The sequence below is a fragment of the Styela clava genome, chromosome 1 (assembly GCF_964204865.1).
Source record: "Styela clava chromosome 1, kaStyClav1.hap1.2, whole genome shotgun sequence".
NCBI classification, from domain to species: domain Eukaryota; kingdom Metazoa; phylum Chordata; class Ascidiacea; order Stolidobranchia; family Styelidae; genus Styela; species Styela clava.
In genome coordinates this window covers 10028683-10055040 of record NC_135250.1, presented here as the reverse complement: position 1 = coordinate 10055040, position 26358 = coordinate 10028683, and the positions used below count along the sequence as shown (strand labels likewise).

General features: G+C 36.8%; 1 protein-coding gene across 1 annotated transcript; it reads left to right on the top strand.

Annotated features, from left to right (window-relative positions):
- The first annotated feature begins 4948 nt into the window (after positions 1 to 4948).
- On the top strand, positions 4949 to 23835 carry LOC120342232 (uncharacterized). The gene is made up of 7 exons (XM_039410985.2): positions 4949 to 6101; positions 11771 to 11949; positions 12598 to 12798; positions 13048 to 13183; positions 16458 to 18707; positions 19203 to 19672; positions 20781 to 23835. The coding sequence occupies exons 1-7, from the start codon at positions 6059 to 6061 to the stop codon at positions 21330 to 21332; spliced, it is 3831 nt and encodes a 1276-aa protein (XP_039266919.2). The 5' UTR covers positions 4949 to 6058; the 3' UTR covers positions 21333 to 23835.
- Positions 23836 to 26358: the final 2523 nt, after the last annotated feature.

The window sequence follows — 26358 nt, the reverse complement described above, 5'->3', positions numbered from 1 at the left end:
CTTGAAACGCCGCTGTAAAACAAACATTCCTTCTCAGGAGGAGAAGGGTTTGTGTACTGATGAAAGGGAGTAGTTAATTTATGGGAATTTCTTTTGTTCAATCGACCAGTGGTTGTTGACTATGGAGCAGACAAGTACGGATCGCGGGCCGAATCCGGCCAGCTAGGTAATTTAATCTAGGTCGCTCGTTGCTGCCACAACCAAACTGAAACCAAATTTTGATGTTTCGAAAATAGGAAAAGGGGAATTTGTTGAGATTGCGGTTAAATTTAGTTTTGGCACGAAGTTTATTGTTTCCCACTGTTGCTTTTGTAACACTGTAAACATTGTTCATGAAATGTGACTTTTTACGTCATACTTACATGGCCCGCCAGTCTATATGGGCAAAAATTTAAATAAAAAAAACGTGCGCATCCCTGCCATAGAGGATAGGGGAAAAAAATGACTAGTCTAGTCTACAGGCTTTTCATATAGACTTATCCAACTATTAAAATATAAAATCAGTTGAACGCCGCAGACTTTTTGCTCGGACTGCAATGTCGAAAAAAATTTACAATAGACTCCCGGATAAAAAAAATATTCGACATTTACCTCCTAGTCAAAAATTATTATGACTTCGAATCCTTCGAACAAAAATAAAAACTTGGCGTATGCAAGCTCTTGATAGACTGTTACGAACGCTTAGTCAATAACCGCGTCATTGTTGTCCGTTAGTTGGTACAATCACGTCCCACTTGAGCGTGTGGCCATAGTATATCACCAGCAGAAATACCACGTGGTGACGCTAATTCGAGAAATGCTACTCCTGATGGTAGCTAAACACAACACAAGGCTAAACACATCCAAGATGAATATAAAATGACAAGGGTATTGTGGATGAAACGACTTATAAATAATTAATCATCATAATTATATTCTTAGAACTATATTTTGCACTAAATGATAATTGTTTTTACTCATATATATTATACTTCTCAGTCTGTGATCTGAAGTAACAAGCTTTGAAATACCGTAATAATATTGTAAACGTCGATGACCAAGGTAGCAAATTTAAAAGTAATCAAATATTTAATTGATTTGGGAGTTTCCTGCTAATTTCCATTTTCAAGCTTTACAGAAGTTAGAATCGTGACGTAGCGTAGATCACTTGTCTAGTTTAATCGGGTTTTTAGAACCTTTTTGTTAAATTTCCGAATCTACTTTCAATGTTCAATAAGGTATTGTCGCGCAGTTCATCTCCAGGTTCGAAGCAAAGGCAAGCCATAACAGTATACAGAAAAGTTGGGCCAAGAAATCCTACTAAAAATTGACTGCCATGATTAATAAACAGCAACATGTTTAAATTCGTCCTAAACTGGTGACTATCAATGGGCAGCGGGCACATTGACTAGGATGAGATTATGGCCATACAAATCGAACCTCAAAAATCATTGGTTGAGCAAGTGTAACTATATTATCAACACGAAAATGCTAAATGCTATTCTCAAGTTTTAGATAACGTTACACAATTATCTGAATTGGAGATTGAGTATTAATGCCAATTTAGTTGAGCACACAAAATTTTATTACTATTGGGTCAACGATCACAACTACGGGTATGTCCTAATCGCGGATGACGAACCTTTTTTAGTGAATTGAACAAAAAATTTGTTTTGGAAAAGAAGAATGTGGATACCAAATACTTAATCGAGGTTCTTATCTATTCCTAACAAAGCTTCTAACTCTTGGATTGTATTATGCAGCCTCCTCTGGTTCTTGCCAGATGTAATTCCTGGAAAAAGTTATCTCTTCCATATATGTATAAATGGCCACAGTAATTATATAAATTCAGGCACAACAAATTACACAGCGCAGAAAAAATGAGCAAAGGAATACAAGACAAATCAGGGGAAACAAGTAAATTTCGTGGAGTTCAGGTATACCTGTTCATCGCAAGAGAAACATTCACACAATACACAAATAAATATAATGTGACAAGACATTGATGATATATTCGTGAAAGCCTAATATTGAGTGACGTGAGTGTGCAGAGAGGCCTCGGAAATGTGACCATGAAACGTTATCCTCAAAGAGACTTCAAAAATTACAATATTACCGGCCTATTGCCGGTCCGCGGAAAGGTTACTACCGGTCCGCAGTAAGGTGTCACAAAAACGCAGAACGCCCTATTAGCACATTTACAATCTAACAATCACAAACCCTAAGACTAAAAAACAGCACTCAACAGCAAACTAGAAAAAACACAACGCATCTGAGCAGCATGTCTGACTTCACAAACAATTTCCACGTCAATATGTCGCAATATTGCTGCGTCAATTGCGTCCGAGATTGTCTTAAATAGTTAAATAGAACATTGGAATTTCCAAAGATGATGAGTTGAGCGTCTTTGCGATATATACCTTGGCAGTCTTCTGGTCAATACTTTTAGAGGACCAGACATAACAAGAGAAGCTTTGCACTTTACAGTCATTGTTACATTCTTCAATATGCGAGGTCGGGTTTTCAATATTAACAACTAGAAAAACGAAATACCGAAGTGAGCTTCAACGTAAGAAACACGTTACGTGTATCCCTGTCGACCCTGTTTCAAAATTGGGAACAGTTAATGACCAGCAAACAAAAACAGATCTTGCATTAAATAGCATCATCTTTGTTGTTGAATATATATATTGTCAACATAAATTTTCTAACGCATATGATTTATTACATAAGCTTAGTAGTTCGTTTGTATACAGGTGATCCGCTAAAATTTGAGTCAGCTTTTACCGGTCCGTCACTTGAAAAAGGTTGCCGACCACTGTTGTAAACTATAGGCTCCCAAGTTTTTATCATTCCCGCACTGTAAATTATGCGTTGAAGAAACATGACCGTGTATGCTAGCCTACACATGTTATTTACGACGCCAAAAGACTCAAAAATAAAGCTCGCCTATGTCAGTGTGTTTACACTTGGCCACGTATGCAATCGGCGTCGAGACAGTCGTCTTAATTCAGGGCCTAGGGCTAGGCAATTACTCAATCGGATACATACTGCCGGTGGAGTTAGAACCGCCAGGACTAGCGTTTCCTGGTAACGTGATTCCAGCATCAGAAAACGAACGAGATGGGCTACGGTCCATTGTTGTTCATTTATTATTGGAATATCTTCCAGTTCACTTGGCCAGGCTAGGACTAAAACAGTATTGCAAGGCATATGTTAAACATGATTAATTGCAAATGTTTCAATTTCCTTATGGTGATGCTTCGTTATTATATCTCGCAAATAAAAGCTTTGCTTTTCCTTGAATTGAAATATTTTTCATAGCTTTAGTTTTGTGTTCACTGACGCAAATTTTTCTTGAAAATGTAACACTACATACGAATAATTTAAGTTGATATTGACTAAAGCGTTTATTCATAGCACGCGGCACAAACTACCTAAATTAATTATGGAAAGCTCCGATCACAAGACGTGCCCGTAAGCCCAAGTTTCTGGTAAACGAAGACTATCAGACCAAGTTTAGATCGCCGAGGAGCGCCCTTGAGCAACTTTTGTTCAAAAATGGATTTTCATGGTGGGCCAAATGTGGGTTAACAGTTAATAAATATATTAATTAAGACAGAATGTCCATCGCTTTTGGCTCACCCTGTATATAAAACTTCGTAGGGTTTTTAAGGCCACATCGAAGGAATAACGTATTTCGAGTTTATGTGAAATATACCTTCAACATAAGACATTATGCGACCAATGAATGATGTTCAAGATGATATTTTATGAGACAGTAAAATTTTAAAGAATGTATACTGCATGCATACTACAATCAAAGCATTTGAAACAATTTTGATTGCCTAATAAAAACCAAACAGGGTCCCTGTGTTTCCCTATGGGACGTTTATTACAAATATATTCAGGTAATTATACCTGTATTCAATCAATCAATCAATTTGGTCACAACAAAACCTGACAACAAATGGACAAACGAAATGCGTACTTCGCGCCAGTCCACCAAAAACAGTCGAAGAACACAAAGAATTAAACACACACGATACAAAATCGGGCAATAACGATTGAATCGATTTAAGATATGCGAACACTAATCAGAAAAAGAAAGGGGCAACACTCTGTACAAACTATAAAATCCAATAGATTTTTTGTGGTCGCGGTTGTCATATTGTGCAATATTTTTAGTGGAGATACATAATGTTCATGTCCAGTAAAATGCAAAACAATAAAAACTTCAGCAAACTGTGCGGGTCGAAATAATCCATGAATCCACTTCATGTCCAGTAAAATGGAAAACAATGAAAACTTCAGCAAACTGTGTGGGTCGAAACGATAAGTAAGTCGACTTCATGCTAGGAAAAATGCAAAACAATAAAAACTTTAGCAAACTATGCAGGTCAAAACAATCCATGAATCCACTTCATGTACAGTAAAATGCAAAACCATGCAAATGCATCATCTCCACAGCAGATCGAGCTAGTCCAAAAGTCATAGGTCATGATGTGTTGGAACGAATGTGACCAATAAGATTAATAAACCTAGCTGTAAAATATTCAGCTCTGTCCAACCCTTCACTCTTCAAAGTACAAGTTCTGAGCCCTAACAAAGTCAATGTGATCATACAAAAAGTGCTCAAGTGATCCAGAATTACATTGATATAATAATACTTTAAACACGCGTGAATAGCCCAGAGGGCTGTAAATTTGACCGGCAGCTATTTTAATTCCTTATATTTTGAATTGATCATATCGTTCATAACCACAAATAGCGAATAGCATCAGTGTTAAGGTAACGACCGATTCGTTTTGGCTTTCTGTGTGCAGCACGGCCTGGAGATATATGAACTCGAATTAGAAATTTGCAGTTGAAAAATATATTTCGTGCAGATTTCACAGATTTCAATACTCTGGAATTTCTAATGCACTGACTGCGTCAGAAGCGGCAGGATTTAGCTCGACCGGCTAAAACTTTCCAATAAGATAAAGTAATAGGCTTTATCGAGTGTGAGTCATAGGCTGGTCGTGTAACATCAGCAAACTATTACGCTGGCCAATGATGGTATATTCATAATTCAATGAGCATAGACAGAGCATGTAGATTTCTCTCATTATACATATTATCTGTATTTCATGTGAGTTTGGCGGCAAAAACAGGAAGTTTTGAATACCAATTTTAACGGTTGGAACTTGTCAATTTTCGAATAATTTAGCGAACTATTAGAAGATGTAACGTGAAACGTGGTATGACGGTCAGACCCAACATTTCCTTGCATAGTTTCCGCTCATTCCATCTACCCACATTATTTATTACGCTGCCAGGCCTGTCGCCGGTCTGTTTCCTCTTTTATCAGCAGCGCGGAGCTACAATACATATTATAATATGCTCAAGTAATTTGATTCTCAGTTGAAGCCAGTGTCTTTCTTATTGTACACTAATTGCCAGACGTTAGAACAGGCTGTGGAAGACATGTTACAAGGTTCAGAGCTGAATGACAAACTTGGTATTTGTAATAATTGCGTATGAATTACCTCTGAAATAAGTATCTTGTCGGTCACTAATAAGTAATGTTAAAGTTGTTAAGTAAGCAGAATAAGGTGGACTATGATTATCAGAATTTATTGTCAGTGCCGAACCACTCAACCTTAGCATAGAATGTAAAATAGCAGACAGAATGCCGTGTATATAAAATACCATCGTCATCCATGCACTTGAACCTCAACACGCTCCGCTTCCCACTTCCCTTTCTTCGTGGCCACCCCTGAGTTTTTCGCCTCTTTCTTTTTCCTCGACTGTGCGTCCACCAAATACAAACAAACAGAAAATGGAGTGGTCGTGCGGTCATTGGTAGAAACGGAGTGAGCAAGCTTTACTCGAGAGAAAGGGCTGGCAAGTTCTAACGGCCGAGCAGGGATATAACCTCGAGGGAGAGTTGGCCGCATCGTCGTTCTTGAATGTGGTAGTTGGCTGGACGTGGTATGTGATACACAAGTTCAATTTTAGCTTTTATAGCAGGTTCCTAATATACCGTAAAACCTGTGGCGCAAATGTACACCAGGAAAAGAAAACCAGCGGCATCATGTCAAGGAGAAAACAAGGGAAACCACAGCAACTCCGAAATGGTTAGTACATCATTTATATATATGATTATTCGATATTAGCTTTAACTTTCTGAAATCAGTACGTGAGCGTCCTTGGACGTGTTATATTTTCAAAGCGATTACTACTGAATGCATATTGTCTTGAATAGTATGTTCTGAAAACCTTGATTATACGATACTTCTGCTTGAAATAGGTAAAACGATACATCAGTCGGGTATTATGGTCATTTAGGCGAGTTTTCTTGCTGCGCAAAGAAATCGTAAACCCAATCCTATCGCTTGCGCATTTCGATCGTTTATTCTCAGAATAGCGCATAAGCGCGCTCGCCGCACACACAAATGTCTCGACAAAAGGACCTTGACAGTGGACAGGCGGCGGCGAATACCTAGTCTATATATTTGTGCAATCGACTGTAACAGCACATAAGGTTTACCCATTCTCTTCCACTCAGCGATTTTTGTGAGCAGCTGAAGCTATTCTTTGTTAGCGACAAAGCAATTGTGGCCACTCCGGCTAATGTTTGACAAAATCATGCACATGACGCGCATTTTGAATGTGGCACACACGCGCTTTTATCGTGGACACTCTTCGGTCAGGAAAAAAACCAGTCAAGCGAGATGTTCGCCATTTTGATTACGTTGACAAAAAGAAAAGTCAATCACTGCTAATTGCTGTCGTTCATTTTTTTAATTTAGCATAAATCGCCATAATTTCTCTTCCACTATCGGAAAATATAATCTAACTTCAGGTCAAAATTGTTGATATTATACGTCTTTTTGAACGGTTATAATTTATATCGGAATCGGAATTTTGGAACGTTTCGGGGATGTTGGAGTTCGCCAAAGTTCGTGCTAAACAAAGTTAATCTAAATGTTGCGAACCCTTGCAGAACCAAATGTTTGTAAGGAAATCGAAAGCACACGAAAACGTATTGTTTGCGATTCAAAAATGATAACAGCTAATCAACTATACATCTGTAAATGTACGATATATACCAAATCTAGTTGTGGTAGTTGAAACTTTGAGGCAAGAAAAGTACAGATTTGAATTTATATGCATAATAATGTACATATATCACAATTTTCATAATAAAAAACCTCGCTAGTCCATTCAAGTCAATGATCATAATAATAAACCATTGTAGACTAGTGTTGAACTTGAGACCAAATTTAAGTCTTTTTTTGAGTAAAAAATAAGAATCATGGTGCTATGATTGATAACTTTAGATATATAGTGGTCACATTAACAATGTTGCATATTATTATGTTATGTATTACTATGATATCTTCACGCGAGCATAGGAATTATGAAAGTAAATTTTTTTTCTGTCAAAATTTGATTTGGCAGTATATTAGGCTGTAAAATTGTTTTTCTGTTACATCGGGTATTCTATTTAAAATTTAGTTGCATATGAGTCCTACTTCATTTCATATATCGTATAACAACAATGCATGATATGTATGTCACTTATATACCGGAGACTATTAGTCTGTGAAATTGCATCACCTTTCCGGTTAGCCATAGACGACCTTATTTAATACACGGGAATGCATGGGTTTGACCATATTTAGTCCAAAGAGTTTTATATGTTTTCCTGTGACGAAAACGCTAGAAAATCATGTTCGTTAATTCTACCATATTATTCATCGTCCTTCACGACTGCTTTTATCCAGTTGAAGAGGTTATTTGGAAAGTTTGAAGGAATTTAGTATTCCCGTTGGTTTTTTAACTCTGAGACTCCGTTTGATGTGGAAGTAAATATCGCTCAAATTAGGTTCGTATGGGTCTGCTTGGGAGGAAGTTTCATGTTCATAATTCTGCCTTGCATGATTATCTACCACAATTCCAAGAGCTGTAGCAATGGCCTACTAGGACCAGGGCTCTGCGGGCGCCTATAAATAACGGTTGATACATGATTTATTTATTATTTTTCATCATATTCATCCCAGAAACATTACAGTTTTGTATTCAAATTGCTCTTATTTATGTTAATAAAGATTTGAAGATGTGGAAGCAGCTTGAAAACTTCGTTGTAAAATCCTTCTTTCTGTTTTTTTTTTATAGAAGTTGGCAGTAAGTGTTTGTTCACCGTGTTCCGGGGAATCAGGATACTAAGTCAACACATAGCTTATTTGCATAAAGTTTCTTACTTACACATCTTTTATTTGTCAAACATCCAATCATACAACTAACGTACTACCTGTTCTCATTCTACTATCAAGTTTATCTCTTAAACTTGAACAGATCAGCGTTTACCATTCGCGTTGATGTCGTCACGCTTCGTTTACAGCACAAGGATACTGATCCACGTCGACCTGTCGCAGGCTGGATGCCGTAAATGATGGATCGGCAAGTGTTCACTTTATAGTCGTTACATCTGGGATACCTGTCATCCCGGTTAAATATAATCATACAATGTGCCTTTGACCAACATTGGGTCATGGCTACGAAGGTACCTTTATGCCTTGTCGTGATAAATATACGTTGTTTGTGATGGATTCACTTGGAATTTATCATCATTCCCATATTACATTATCTTTCATCGCTCCTTATTTGTGCTCAGTACAGAGTGTTTATATTCTCTTTTGATTGTTTACTTCGTTTTTTCGGTGTTGGTAGCCGTTTCACGAACACACTTTTATGATAGTTTTGAGTATAGGGTTAAACCAAATAAAGTATAAAAACGTGTCATATAAAGGTAAATTCAATAGTTTTAATGGTCAATACCATTTAAATTTGATCGTCGATGAATTTTAAGATTCTAACTTAATATATAATTATCCGTAATCAGACTTCCCAAAAATCAGCATCCAATTTACGTCGTACTTTATTGTCATTACAGCAAGTTTTGTCTTGTTGAATGTTCGTTCCTTCTTTGTGCGGTGCGATGTTTTAGGGAATATTTCTTGGCACTCATTTCATTTTAAAGAGAGTCAACATAATGTACGTTGTCATTTTGGTCCTACTATTCTTTCATATTACATGGTGCAAATCAGAAGTTTTTGCCAAAGCTTGTTTCACTTTTGTTATCCTCGGTCAAATGTTATATACGTCTTATGCATTTTTTTTAGCTTGTTTTAAGTCCTAAAAGTCGATACCTGATTAAAAACATGTCACCAATTTCGATGGAAGATAGTACCATGTCTTATTCCAGGATGATTTATATTTTTGCGTCACACCATGGACAGGGTAGGTAGGGCATAAGTACGGTATGCTAAAGCCGATCGCCTAAGCAGCCATGGGCCATATGAGTTATTTAGTAAGCTAAGGTATTTGGATACGTATTTGCTGTTTCAGTTCCGGTTCAGTGCCAAAAAAATGAAGCTCGCTTATGGTATTGTATATTCAACTCAATCATAAATAGATTTGGAAATAGGTGAAGTCAAAATGGAATGAGGTACTTGCCGCAAGAAATTATTTTTTTTGGATGCAAGTCTCGCAATTTAATTTGTGACGTAGACAAAGACTCATACTATAAATAAATAAAGCCGATCGCATTACCCGGACGATTATATTCTGACGCACGATTATTTAGGCTTACGTTATAAAGCTATTTAGATCAGCTTGTAGATTTAATGTTGCTAGCACGATTTACTTTAAATCACGGAGTGCTATGTGTAATTTAACCATTCTTATTTTTTTTCGTGAAGCGTTGTGAACATGCCATTGATAGGTAAGCATCTACTATGTATTTCAAGTTATAACACCTGGTTAAAGTAGTGTCATGCGGTTTGAACGCAAGATTTTAGACTGTGTCGCGAACATAATATACTCGTAAGTTTGATAAAACTAAATTGACTCGTTCTCAGAGTTTCGAGCATTGTTCCGAAGTTCAAAACCAAGAAAAAAAGTTTACGCCTATCTTTAGAAGTTTAACGTTGCTTGGCGTGAGTTTACGCGTGCGTAATTTACATCGCTCGTGAATTGGAAATAGGTCGCTATATTGTTCTGTATATAAAATTCAACTCGTATAACCTTGAATAAATGGATCTTATTACGTCTGCGTAAAACGTCTCTTTTGTTGTTTATTTGTAAGCATTACCATTAAGACTGTTGGGGGGGAAACGTCGATCTGTACAACATGTATTTTATTGAACCCTCAAACCAGTTGAAACAGGGTGGAAAAGCTCAGCAAAATATTTTAAAGATCTTACAGAATTTTCTGCCATTTTCTTAAACGCCGATATCGTCAAAACAAAACTTGAGTAAATGGACGTTGGGTAGGCCAGACAGACAAAACTTCAGGATATCGTATGTCACAAGCCACACCGGCAGTGCTTTCAATTACTAAATCATCAGTTACATAACAATTTCCTTAAAGTAGACAATGACAATACTTCGATTCAATTAATTGAGCAGTCGATATAAAACGTCTGCTTTTCTGGTATGGCGTTAGTCATGTACGTTTAATATCTATTCACATAATATCTGCAATCGACTCGTGAAGTGAAACAATCAAATCTTCTTGCGTAAATCTTGAAAAAATTAAAGATTTTGAGCGTAACAGTACTGACGTATTAAAACGAAATAAAGCCAGAGGCTCGTATGATCTCATTTTTTGCCACAATGTGATTACTGGGTCTGATGATTGTTTAATATACTAGACAATTTGCTTTTGAACTTTGTTTATAGTTTTGTTCGTTCTGGAAGACAAACAGACAGATTAGATCTCTTCAAACCATTCTGTATTAAAATGTATAAAGACTGGCACGAATTTTTTAGAGGTTATGTTCAGGGTGTCATTAGCTAGTTTGCAAACTAAAAAAATTATCATTTGATAAGCGTGATAAATTGCGAAAAGACTATGGACAGTGGACACACTATAACGCTGTCCACGCATGCTTGTAAAGGATTGGACTCGAATTAACACAAACCATCTTGTACGGATCTCAGAAAAGCGAAAAAATGCCAAGTTTTGCCCACCTTGAAGGAGGATTTATTGATAACATCACATATGAATTTATTGAATACATTAATTAACATTTAGTGATTTTTTTGATGGTGACACATATATCTCGCGTTGTTCTTTTTTCAAATACGGCGGCTAATTTTAAATTCACGTTGACTTTGTTCCAACGGTATTAAACCGTCGAGATCAAATTACATCTTCAATTTGAATGTTTAAATAATAAAATCATATTAATCAAAATCGAAATGTCTCAACCAACGCGACGTAATATGTGATCGTTGTCGGCTACCATATCGATACCTTTTTGCCAATGTTTAAAATTACATTCAGAAAAAGTATTGCGTTCGCCAGTTTGATAGTTTTACCATCACTGAAATATTCCGAATACGCCGTAACGGAGACAAGCTATTGTAACAATGTAGCTTTGCCGTTCGTGTACGCATTGAATATTCGGATTAATCGGACAGAAATGCGACGTATCTGATATGCGAAGAATCCAAGATCAACACATTTAATAACATAGCGAGCAGTATGGGACAATTCCATACTGCCATTCCGGAGTGTTGTTTCGTACCCACTGCAAAAAGAAATATAACATTATATGAAAACGCAAGCACCCCAGCACCTCAAAATTATTCTCCTTTTCACCCAATTAGGGCAGCTCATGAAGGCTATATGGAGACAACTTCTTAAACCAGCAATGTACAAATTTACTCTGGGTGGTATTGGTATTCATATTATCGCTTTTGATACAATTTCATATTGTACTTTTGTATTTAGATGATGGAGTTCAGCTATCTCCTGGATTAGAGGCAAATGATGTTGACGAAACCGCAAGCGACTCCCTGCTTCAAAACACGCCTGGCGATTTTGACCAGGTTCAACAAGGAGAAGATCTTTTAACATGTGGTAGCTGTGGAAAAGTTTTTCTTTTGTCTAATATACTTGGCTTCATTCAGGTATATGATTTCTAATAATGGGAAATGTTATATTTAGATCGTTGTTCCTAAACCACGGCATGAATTTCTAGTATTTAAACCTATAAAATACAAATCGCTAGCCGGTTTGTAAGCACGTTCACCACATCCCTTAGTTTGGCTAGCTACAGCCACTGATAGTAGATTGGACCGTTTTTTAGCATGTATGAGGTCAAAGTTGTCATGTCAAAGTTTAAAGTCCACTGCGGCTAGTTGTCCGCAACGCGGTTTTGTCTGTTTAAAGTTAATGCACGAACTACACATGATCTAGATATTTATTTGTCTATTGTAACCAGTTTTAAATGCAATTGCGATGTAATGGAAATATTCATATGTAATTAACCACATGTTCTGCTGTTCGTCGCTGAATACGCCGTAGTGATCTTGATTTCAGGTGAATTAGCGAAAACGGGTGCCAAAATCTGAGAAGCTCTTGTCCCAAAGTTCTGAAGTATCTATGCATAAGGGAATGCTTACTCGAAGTCCTGCCTCTAGCTAGGATCACAACTCGAGTAGTTGGTTGCTTTCTTCTCTGGCACAAACTCAGAAGTTTCAATTAGACTGAGGACCGATTCATGTGCATTGTTTTACTATTCTTTTGTGACTGACAAAATTTTTTTTACCATTCAGCATAAACAAACCTTCTGTCAACCGCGTCCCAGTAATGAAACTCGATTTGCTAACATCAGATGTGACGGGGGCGATACGAATCCAAACGCCATTCGCGCAAGACCTGAGAATGCTATCCTATTGCAAAAAGGTGGATCACCCACTGATATAAACCAAAACGCAAATTTCGGAGAAACTGCACACGAATACGAGCCAAACGCAGTAAGTATAGTTTGGTTACATATTTGCCTATTCGAATATAAATGCAAGCCCGAACTCTATACATCGAGGCGGCCAACAGAATGAGGTTTTCTTCCCAACAATTTGAAGAATTTCACTTTAGCTTCATGCATTTTGCGTTACATATTTTGTGTTAAATTCCATTCAGGTAACAAAATTTAGCGTCGTTATATATGTTTATTTCCCGCTATTTACGAGTGGACTGGTTTTTACTCAATTTTGTGTTTGTAGGCCCTGTCCAATGGCTCTGAACCTGTTAAATCAAGAATGCAAAATGGCTCTTTAACACCGTCGATCCGAACCGACCGGAACATATCTTCATATTCACCTACAACACCTAATCCTAAAATTGAAGGATATCCGCAAGGTACTAGCAACAAAGCAATGTTAATTCATGGTTAGAAGACCTATTGGTAAACGTACTTGTCAAAAATACAAATAGTTGAAATTCACCGGTGAATTTTAAAATAGAATGATTTAGCTAAGCTACATCGAAAACATTTACGATTTCGCTTGTGCACTTTAGTAGTAAATATGTGTGGCGGTTTCCACTAAATATTTTTTCTTCTCAGTCAATTTTAAATGGTCAAATTGTTTCTTATGCTGAATAGGATTTCATGAAATTTGCTTTACCAACTACATTAAAATATTCCCTTGCTGTTACAAGCAGGCTATGTTCATTATACAATTGGCCACTTCATATGATGTTGATGTCTGCAAAACATGTTACTAATCAGTACTGCGGCCCCAGACTGAATTTTCGTCCGCTTCGCATATGTTACTCTGCAAACCTTATGACAGCTTCATAAAAACTTCAAAATGGTTATTAAAGGCTATAGGCGACAAAAATGAAATGGTATTGTAGGTATTTATGGCTAAGACAGCGAGCTAAATTCAAATAATATTCAAAATCATATTTATAAGGTCTGTAATATTTACAATTTATGTAATATTCAAGTAAAAGGATGCATTGATGAGTAGCGAAATCCATAATCGGAAATCTTCATTCTACTGTGTCTATTATAGACATTGTAGGATTGTTATAATGTGCTGGTGAATAAACAATTATATCAATAAATTGGTCGATCGTCTTTGAATAGTTGAATGTGATTAACAGAATTTAACATGTTGTTAAATATCAACTATATCTTGTAGAGAAGTATTTTAAAACTCCATCAGAATACAGGCCTGTCTAGTAAACATTACTGCGAATTGTGATATTTAAACCTGCTTGTATATAGTTTATGTCACGAGCAAACTCTTTCTGAGTTGATAATATATTTGAGAGAAATTTTTACGGTTTCAGTCTGCGTTTCATCCCAAAATGAATAAATGGTATAATATAAAAATTTATTATTAGAGATCTTTCATAGCTGTTTTAAAATAAGACCCCGTTTCGTCGTTGTTTCATTTCATATTTGATGCCCCTCGAGTTATGAAAAATAACAATGAATTATAACAATTTCGTCTCAGTACTAACTCCTTTATACGCTATTCGCGTTTCCCGTGGACTGACAGGAAATTGAATATGCATATGATATTGGACGGTATTAACTGAGACTGTGTATGTGCACGCGCATACTTAAAACAGCCATGCGCCGGTTTCGTCCTTTGCTTCGATCAGGCGGACAGCGATGGGGTTTTCGTTTCTCGGGTTGGTGTCATAATACACTTCTGTCACGTACGGCGATGGTCTGCCGGAATCGACCAGCGGCCGCGCATAGTATCTTTCTCTCTTTTTTCTCTTGGACTTGGGCGAGAGCACGAAGTCGTCTGACCCATCCACGTCGCCGCTCGAAATCGTGTTTGCTTGCCGTTGATTAATCTACGAGCCATCGCGGTCATAGCGGTTTGCTTTTTGCAACGTTGGTATGCGCCTTTTACGCGCAAGTGACCAAAATACACTAGTACAATCGTATGAATTACGTCCGCATTTACGTTCGTATTTTAAACGTTTTTATCGTAAGTGCACGAGGCGTCCTTCCTACCTTTGAAGTGCGCATTTTTGAAGAATTCTGTATTTTTAACAATTAAGTAAAAAAAATATTAATATATTTTTTACTGAATTCCATCTCTCGGGCTACGCAAACTTTTTTTCGGTCTACATTTTAAATTGGATGTAGACCTTGACCTTCACATGGTGAGATACACTAAGTGCCCCTGTCCACTGTGGAACCCTCCCATATCTTTTTGTGATGTCCACAAGGCAATCAAATTATTACGGTCTTGCCAGATTTCGCGATGCTGGCGTTTATTGTGGCATATCAAATAGCAAAATTTGGCGGGCGCGGCTATTTTGCCAGCTGAGTTATCGAAGCTGAAGCTTACGTGGAGCAGATATAAAATGTAATGTAATAGGCTTACTAACCTTATGGTATTATCGAAAATACCAATATCAATCTAAGAAGGGGTTTCGTATGTAACCTTAGACAACTTATTTTTTCCATTTGCATTCCAAATTTTTGAACTCTTTGGTAAATTATTTGATTGATTTTAGTAATTTATTTTTAAGCAGCATTGGTTTTGAAAACCTATGTTGTCTTATTTGGCAAGTATTGGTGAGCTAACGAATGAGCAAATTTTAAAACTGGGACACCCGTATATGAACTTGCGGATAATTTGTATGTACTTCCCTGTACGACATAGCCTTACTGTCTACCCACTGTAAATAAGTTCGCAAATGTTACGTCCATTTCTCAGTTAAGTGCACTCACTTCACTTTTAGCCAAATGGAGTAACAATCAAATATGAGCTTCAGATAAATACTAGTACACCACGCGACCCATGCTGCATAAGCATCCAATAGTATTCAAAAAAAAAATATCCATTTGCAAATTTAAGCAATTTTTAGGCATTTTTGTAACAGTGTACTTAACGTTGGTTGACTGATAGGAGTACAATATCAATTATAAAAAATCGGTATAAAAACATATATGGCCCGTTTCTAAAATAACGTTATTTAATGATGGCCAATCGTCTGGTGTACATAACCAAACAAATGTTACTAATAGGCATTAAAGCTATTAGATTACTAAAATAACCATATTACCATGCGGAACGTGCCAAAGGACATGAATAGCCAACATATACATGTTACCGTGTAGCGACCGCTGGTCAGCGAGATTTTCTTATGATGGGGTGCGAAACATTCTAGATGAACGTATAGGGCATAGGTTAACAACAAATACTGTTTTTTTGAGAATTTTTTGGCGAAGCGCTGGTATCTTATCTGTATATTCTCTTGCTCACTGGTTCCCAAATTTTCAAGTACAGTATCATGAACTCTTCTCAAAATTTTGATAAAAGCTGTGGCACGCTTTCAATTATCTAAGACAAGTTGTGTTATATACATGGTCTCTACCAAAAGCTATGATTCTCATTAGCTTATAAGTCCCAGAACCATTCTGTGAACCCCTGGGTGGACCTGGGCCTCCGGTTGTTAACCATTGCACTAATCAAGAATTTTAAAATGTGATCCGAATGGGTTTTCATACATGATATACACAATGGATAGGTCAAATCGAAACTAGGAAATTCTTCCATAATTAGCAAGAGTTGCATGCGCGTAAGCAGTATCTAATCGAATTCACAATAGCCTATATTAAGAATTGCCTATCACAATATTTTTTTCTTCATTTCAGGTGCAAATACAAACTCATCCTTTGCTATACCGGCATCAGCGAAATACGCGTGTCTTGATTGCAACAAGCAATATTTTGAAGCTGCAGCTCTTTTACAACACGTTGATCGGGAACATAATGTTCGTCTTGCTCTGGTTAGAAAAATTGATAACGGCGATGACACAAAACAACGACAAGACGAAGTTAAAAACAACCAAGATACCGAAAGCAATTACACATATGAATTCATACAACGTTTGCTACAACTATCAGCTTCTGGACAGTTGCCTGGTATCCCAGGAAGCACTGGTAATATAAACCAAACAATACCACAGTCATCGTCTTCTATGACCTGTAAAGTGAATTCTGAACACCCTGTGATGGTATCGTCCGAACTTCCCGCCCGCACACATTCAAATACGAGCATAGCTCACAATAATTTTGAACCTTCTTCGTCTGCAGCTAGTTTAGGAGGTCATCCAAATCAGCACCACCAACCAAACCTTCCACCTGCATTAGAAGCTTGGTATAACAAAGTGAATAATAAGCAGAATTATTCTGAGCGTCTACGTCATTTAGCAACGCTCTCGAAATCTCCAACGGCCGAAGAAATATCCCAACAAAGCGGGGTTAGAAATCGAGAAACCAATCCACAATCACCAACCATTATGGAAAGAAGCTTTCAAAAAAATTCAGGAAATCATGAGAATTTATCAGTGAATTCCTCAGATGTTTTCAAGTTTTCGCGTGTGTCTCCAAATCAAATGCATTCTGAAATGACACAAATTTCATTTGGACCTGACGGATACAGAAGTACAAAATCGGATGGAGATACAAAAAGATCAGTAAGCTCACACACTTCTCCAGGCTATAGCGAGGAAAGCGACTGCGTTTTTATGCACTCGCCAACTACCAAAACAAGCGATAATGTAATTGCTACTTCGTGTTCGTCAGGAGATAGAAGTCCTGGTACATCGAAATCTCCTATGTGTTATAATGTAGAGGATTCAAATGATCGCAACTCCGAAAATGAAACAAATTCGCATTCAAAACGAGATATTGAAACGATAATTCAGGAACATATTGAAGAAAATCCCAATAACTGTTCGATTTGTGATAAAGATTTCAAATTTACCAGCAATTTAAGGGTACATTTGTACACACATTTTACACGTGAGGTTGGCATGCAGACAAAATTGATATGCGTCAAAGAGGAGAAATGTGATAATGAAGCGAATGAGAATAAAGACGCAATCATGCAGAATGCGGATGATAAAATACGGAACGATATTCAACGAAGGCTTTTCGACATGGGAAATCAAAGTCATTTGCCCTTTGTGAGAAAGCATTACCATGATGATAAAAGTGAAACTAGTGAGAGTCGTTTGGTAAACGAACATATCCCGCGCGAAGACGTTATTATGGAAGACGATGGCGACACGCCTCGCCTCACATTTTCAAATGCCAGTTCTCCATTAGCGGGCGGAAGAGTGAGCAATATTTCTTCGGATAGGTTAGAAGATACACGAAATGCCGATTGTAAAACATCTATTCTTAAAAGGCATCATTCCGATGACAATCAAAATAATGCAAATAACATGGAAGCAGACAGGATAACACGTCTTGCAGCGAGCAGTCCGGATGAATCATCGCCATTCAAACGAATTGCTATGCGTAGATCTTCTGCGCCAATACAGAATCGACCACAGAATGTATACCCTGAAAGTAAATTTTACGAAGATAAGCAAATTCCATCGGATAGACATGCTTCTGTGCCGGTCCCTGCACTGATTCCAGCCGGATTAAACCGGTTATCTGACAATGATGATTTACATAGTTTAAATCCTTATCAGCGTTTGACCCGTTTTATTCAATTAAATTGTAGCGGGAATGGGCCCAACATTGATCATTCACATTCATCTAGGTGTCAGTTGTTTCCTAGGAGGGATGAAGCGGTCAACCAGCCATCTCAACCTCTCTACGCAGATTTGCTGCGAAAATACAGCATTAATGAGCAAATGGCAAAGCAAGACGGCCGTTTGCAGCAACAATTTGCAGACAGGGCGCCATCCGTTACGGGCCGAATGGAGTTCCTGCGTGTCAGGCAACGCGATACTCTTCCTTTGCCGGAAATGTCAACTGAAATGGCGGATAAAACACCATTAACAGTTATTCAGACTAATGGGACGCGAATTGAAAACGGAGAAAGTGTTCGAAAAACTCCACCGCCTCTGCAAAGTCCTTACTTGAACACCTACTCTAAAGCATCGGGTAAGTTTAGTATTTGGACTTACGGTCTAAACAAAAACTGTTCATTAAGCCTCGCATAACGTATTAACTAGAGTACTTTTTTGAAATAGTTATATTCTATAACAACTTATATCTGTTTAAATAAAACTACTCAAACCACAAATGCTAGGTTATCCACTTTATGTGATTTAGGCTTCTTCACGCTAACAGAAATGTATTTCTGTAACGTTTTGTCTCACCGAGACCACACTTCTTCTGACCAGCATATTTTGACTGTGACAACTGAAGAAGGCAGAACTTAGTCATGCGAAATGTTTCAGAAATAGCTTTGTGTTAGTGTGGAGCAAGGCTCTCGTGGAATAGTCATATTTATTGCTACATCATCATTACATTATACCCATGGTTCCTCAACGCAGGGGTATAGAGGAAGAATATGTAGTTACGTCTTGCTTAGCACCAATTGATATTTATTACTCTAATTGCATAAATAATATTAAATTATTCCCCTTTTCCTAGATCCGATCGTGGATAAAGGGAATAACTCAGATGTTCGACTTGCTCCTTTGTCACCTACTTTCTTTGAACGAGGGTCGAAGCATGCGCAAGAAAAAGTTATCAACACCACGAAAAGTATACAGTCGCCACCTAATGGTCTTGACCCTTTGACCTTGAGGAGTCAACAACATCAACAACTGCATAATATGATTCTTTTCGGTAACATGCAACAAGCTTTGCTTTCCTCGAAAGCCCCTCAAAGGCTTGTTAATACACCACCAGGTGGGGATAGTGGTGTTCCCGCCAACATGCGCGCTAGCAGTCTCGCTGCGCCTCTGCCAACGTCACTGTACAGTAGAAATCGATGGATGCAACCAGCGACAAGAAGAACGTCAACTGGAAATATGTATCACCGACCCGGGGGCTTAGGAATTCAGCCGCACAGACCAAGGGGAAGCGGACGAAATGATACCTGTCAGTACTGTGGGAAGGTAAGAATATTCCTATTCGGATTTAAACCCCTGAACAGGGCGATTTATCGTATTCGGCTGTAGTAGTATCTAAAAGATATATTTAAATATCCATATGATATATATATAGTGAAAAGCAAAGCATTGATGGCATTTATGACGCTGATGAAAATATAAAATTTTATGATAGTTTGCGGTTCACAGTTGCAACACTGAATATTTCCTCTTATTTCATGAACTTATTGGCAATGCAAACACGGGGTGTGAAAAAAGTTTTCCTGGCAATTACAGTGCTATATTGTACCCCTCAGGGTTCAATATATAGATTTTATATCACTGACGCCGATTACTATGTATATATATATATATGTCCCTCCTATTAGAAGATTTTAGCGTCAGCGTATTTTTTGTGATTCAAACGATAATCACAAACTTGCAGTTTTTAGATTTTGTCGGGAATAATTGATGAAATCGCTAAATTGTGTAACGAGTTTCCTGTGTTATTTTTTTTTATATATTTTTAATTATACTCAAAAATCAGGTTTCAATGTAAAAATATAACAAAACAAGTATTTAACGACAAATTCGACTGCCCGGAGGTGAAGACCTACCTGACCTCACTAAATATGTAATTTTACAAAACTTTTTACCAGTCTGCGGTCGACTGTATATATTGAGACTTGGTCGATTCTTCGAAACGCCCCGGGCTGTGGCGATATATATATACAAAGGGCGAAATTATAATGAAAACCAACAAGTCTAAATACCGTCCATATCTTTGCACGGTTGGATTTTACAAAAGATAACATTCAAATTTATTAATCGTACATATATATATATATGTTAGAGAAAAGTTATTTTTAATTTCATAATAATTTATACGAATTAAACGTGCTTCCCATGCAAGGCGACGCTTTTACCTACACGCTAGTATTATTTTTTGTTAGTGCCTTCTGAACACGAGATGTAGATTAGACATGTCCTCAGGGTGATCAATTTATAAGGTCCACACATGATTAAAAAAAGAAAAATTTATGATGGTAACAGAGGATTAACCTCAATGTAGTTTCTCTGTTCCCACCAAGCGGATTTTTAATTCAAATGTTCATTTTTTCATTTCATTTTGCAGGTATTTAAGAACACGTCTAACTTAACAGTACACCGACGTATGCACACTGGTGAACGGCCATACAAATGCAGGCTTTGTGATTACGCTTGCGCGCAGTCAAGTAAGTTAACTCGCCATATGCGCACTCATGGAATCAACGGTCGAGAGGTTTATCGCTGCGAAATTTGTGAAATGCCTTTTTCGGTGTTTAGCACGCTGGAAAAACACGTCAAGAAACACCACGGCGAAACAATGCGAGGTAAAAAGCCGGACGACTTCTCTCCACACGAACAACCTGCATTAATATCTCTCCCGTCTCCTAAAGAAATGGAAGCAGCTAGTCTCAAGATCGCGACTCTAATCGATCTACAACAAACCCAACGGTACCATACCAACGTTACAAATGCCACTTCTAGAGCACCAGTTCTCCCACCGAGCAACAGCTCTTTACCGCCTCCAACGAGAGAAAGGGGCGATTCCAACGAAACCCAGTTTTCGTCAGAGAATTCAGATTCTACCAATCCAGGGATAGATTTGAAACAAAATTATCCCGTGGCCGTGAAAATTGAATGAATAACTGTGCAATTACAGACGCAGGTCTCTAATTGACTAACGTGGTTTATATACGATGAAAGGTGCCGCATTTTTCTGTTTATTATGGCCAAAGGTGCCCAGAATGCCTTTTTATTCTTTTTGCTTTTTGTTTCTCATTTAGTGTGCTATTATTGCTAGTTCGTTTATATGCAACATTTTCGATTTGGTGCCACACGAAATTTTAACTGTAGCTCCGACCCAAACTGGCAAGACAAAACATACAAAACTCCAAGTCTCGCTTTGTACTTCATGCCATACAACTAAAGATAATATATTATCTTTCATTCATAGCTATGGTACAACTTTTTATTATAAGTGAAACTTGAGGTTTTCTTTCCAATTGAAATTACTTAAGTTATCTATTTAAAATAGGCCGAAGGAACGTCTTTTCCGTTACAAATTCTCTATTTTGTCAAATTTTGAAAAAAAAAGATTTTTGTTATAATGTTGACTACTTTTGAAATCTTCCGAAATTGATTGATTTCAGCTGAAAAGAGGGATCTTATTCTATTCTTTTATGCGCTTACGTTTCCATCCGAACAGTACTCATTACTGAGTATGGACTACTAGTAGTTAATATTTCTGACTGATCCTTACATAGTCAATGCGTTGAAAACAGATACTAGGAAAGCTAACCTAATCTTTTTGAAACCTTTTGTCTTTTTGGGCAATTGGCATTAACAGTTTTAGATCTGTGAAGTGCGATTCTGACTTTATTTAAGATTACAGTCAAGATGTTTTGATTATTTTGCTTGCTATGCTATAAAATTGCTTTCAAATTACCCCGTTGTTTATAAAAGTATGAACATTGAATGAAAACTCAAGGTGCTCTGCTGATATAAAAATTGTCGAAAGTATCATTTTTTTCTGGTAATCATATAACTAAGAAACAAGTTGTCATTTTTGTTTGCCAAACTCCTAAAAAGTTCCAAGAGACTTGATGAAAGCAGATTATCTTTTATAATTACTCGTGCGGGTGTGCATAGTTGTTTAGAATCTCGTACGGTACGAATATGATTACTAATTTATCATGTTATATCTGATGGGTTACGAGTAATTTGTTTCTGGTGAACTATACGAGAACTATTGTGACATATTTAATTATGAATTGTTCCTTTAAATTATATTACACTCAGTTCCAGCTAGTTAAAAGTTTCCTAATTTGAAAATTTTCACTTTATCGTTCTTCCTTAAAATTACTGTTGAAATTTTGTTATTTTACTTGTTTTTGATAGCTTGTCTAACAAGTTGATTGCTTGTGATATTATTGTTTATTTTATTCGTTCAATAATGTGTACCAATTCAGCTGTTTAACAGCTTTGGCAATCATTGGTGCTTACGCCTTTTCCACCAACTTACTAATTTCGCATGTATTTGAATTATGATGTCATAAGTAAAAGTTATATTAATTTGCGCTTTATATGTCGCGTTGAAGATAGCATAGTGCTAAGCACCTCTTAAAAATGTGAACTTCTTGCAGTAGATATATAAAAATTAACCAGCATTTGTCATGGGTGACTTAATTTAATAATACATCCGAGTTCAAGGTTTATCACGTAATTGTTTTTTTGCCTGATCTTGTTTACCAATTTCTTTCTTCTGATTAGTTCCCAACTATTATGGTGTTCCTAAAGTTCATAAAATGACTTTTATATCTTTTTAGATGTTGAATAATGTCTGTTCATGCATATTTCCCTAGGAGAACATGAAGTGTATGGTATCCATATAGATGACAAATAGTCTAGGAGAAAAATCCATCCCTGTGGCACCCTTTCAAGATATGTACTAAATTGTCTTGTTGATGGAAACCTCTGCTCTTACGATTAAATTAATCTATGAACTAGTTGGTTGTTCAATTATTTTTGCTGGTTTCATTTCTCTGATTTCAGAAGTTTAAATATGCTAAAAAAAATAGGAAATGAATTTAGCAAGTTTGTGTCGGCGCAATGAGTATATTGTCTTCAAGAATTTAATATATGTCTGTCTGTTTGTCTTCTTGATTCTATTTGTGTGGTGTCGTTAAAGATGTGTGTATAGTATTTTCCTAATTACTCTCCACGGTAGTGCCATAATTCAGCATTTTTGGAATTGAAAACGAATTTATAAGTTTTTTATTAATTGATAATGATAAACAATTCAAAATGACAAAATTGGCAGTTTAACTGTCGCAGTAATTCACCTAATTCTAGCTTATTAAGAGCATTTTATTTTCAATATTCTGTCTTTAAGACAAAGGTAAAAATATTTTAGACATATCGGTATTTAATAGAAAAAATATTGTTAAACTTTCCAATTTAGTTTTGCCATTTAGAAAATGATTTCAAAAATTTCAAATTTTTTGTAAATCTAAATAAATAAAGCTCGTGATCGATTTCTCTAGCGTGGCGACGAAAATGCTTTTTTGAGATTTATTTTGTTTGTTTGAAAATTGTTGTATAATAAGTATATTTGTTATAATAAATATACTGGTGAGGCCAAGATATTGTTCAGTGTTTTTAATTTGTTTGTTACGGGAATGCTGACCTACCACCTTGTTAGAGTTAGGCTTTGCAAGAAATTAAAAGAAGTGAATCAGGAATGGTAGGTCAATGTGTTGGATGAAATTCCTTAAGAAGTACTCATTCCTTACATGTAAATTCATGTAACGTTCGTGAACCAAAGATAGCAATAATTTTTAAATTTGTATATATTTCGGTGGTAATATAACTCGATGATCAGAACACTATGCAATTCGTGACAGTTGCTGTGCAAAATAGGATGACAGTTTTATCCGGCATTTGAGCCGTTAAGAACCTAACTCCGACGTTGTCAAAGATTTTGATGGTTTTTAGATTAAAGTTTACCAATATTGGTGTTTTGATTCTATATGTTGGACTGGCGACTATGGCAAGTTTTGAGTTTCGACATTGCAAGTTTTTAGCATTATTGCCAGCTTTAAAAAGTGTGGTGATAATGTGAACTCAAAACAATCAATTTCAGTATCTGAAATGTTTTCTTCTTGTTGCCAGTGAGCCGCTATATGTATATGAAAATGAGAGAATAAAAAAAAGATTAGGGGTTAAATTTCTCTAATGACAGAACGAAAATTGAGACCCCCGGAAAAGGTAATTACCTGACAATAGCTATAAATCACGCGCTGCGAGGTATAACACAGCCAAATTACTGAACCAGAATAAAAATTCTAACTGTAGTGGCGCCACTTGAAAATATATATATATATTTTCATGCTGAAGTAATATTTGAACACGTTTTCCAATAGTAGGATCTGAATTAACCAATCCCAGCTGTGTATATAAACTGTTAAAAATAAGGATGTGTCCCAATCGGATTTGAATGGCCTATACTCCTTATAGGCAATTACCTACTTCCATACGAATCAACGGAGCGTAACGACTGCTGCCAGAACCACTATTTGCCTTGCTTTGAGGGGACACAGGGATTTTGTATTTGCGTACCATTGGGCGGTAAACAGGGGAGATGATCCGAGAAATAGTTTTTTCATCAAGTCCCAATACTATACTAGAGTAGGTTTGCCTTAATATGTCAGTGTTTGAGTTTGAGGTACACTATAGACTAGTCTGACACGATTTCCACTCGGACGGTACTGCAGTACGGGTGCACCATTACCGTATCGGGACTCAACCCAACCTGGGAACAGACCGTGGTACTCTACCTGCAACTTAACATAAGTTAATCCGTATTCAATTTATAATATTAAAAAGGCTGTTGAAGCAACATTTACACACAGTGAGCTTTTCGAAGCAGGTACAAATAGCAACCGCGCTAACTCTGAAACGGCGCGGTAAGGCGAGCATCCCCCCGAATATCATTGAAAACGTTGCTGGCAGCATCGGTCAAAGGTCATGGAAGTTGGTAATTAGTAACAGGTTTTATTTTGAGGTAACAACCACGCTACACTTCTTTGAAGTTTCTCAAGGTTCAATTTTCGGACCTACACTATTTATGATATTTAATAGTGATAATCTCACTCTTAAAATTTGATACACGACGATGGAAAAAATTGTATTAATGGCTTCAGTCTGGTTGGTTGAACATTCACCATTCTGGAAGCTATGTCCGTCATATTTGAATGGTCACCCTAAACAAACCAGGGGTCGGCAAACTTTTGTCGTTCGCGGGCCAAAATTAAAGGCTGCAAGTCATTGACGGGCCTCGCGTATTTTTAGAAAGTTAAAAACCGACGGAATGACCGAGGAATCACATTTTTTCACACAGATTTCAGGAAATTCCAAACAGTGCGCGGAGACTGATCATTTGAATATTTTCTGCGTCGTTAAACCATTTGCACTCAGCATCAACTTTTTCACGTTATGTTGCCAATTGTCTAATTAAAATCAATTGTAGGCTCATTAAACGAGTGATTGTGAATTATATACTTTAGGTTAGGTTATAATATAATTTAGTGTCTCAAAACAAATTCTGTCACGTAAAGAATATAATCGTAGTTCTCCGACCCCTGCCCCAAACCCAAAGTAATATCATATTTTGTGACGTACTCCCTCCCCCACATGACCTCACAAACGTTATGGATATTTAAAATTTCGAAGTCTTAATATATTGCAAATGTACTAATGATGCAGACTTACAGTACATAAGTACAAAATAACGAGCGTATCAATTACATCAAGTTTTCCAATTTTTTTTTTAAACTTTATATTTGTGCAAATATCAGGGACAGTAATAACAATATAATAAATCGAACCTAAACAATTTAAAACGTCAGGATAAACATCGTGGCAACATTATATAATATAACTGGGGTATATGTATAATATTTTTTGTCTATATTTTTGTATGAGATATAATGTGAACTTTACTAGACGATATCATATGATAGTTGTGAGAGTACACTCCTATAAAGGTTATATAAAGAAGTTAGAAAGCTTCTGAAATAGAAGAACTAGAAACTGTAGTACAGTATTTTATTATTTGCAAGTTTTACATCAATCAAACGGCTGGGGGAAGTTTTCGTTATCAAAGTTTT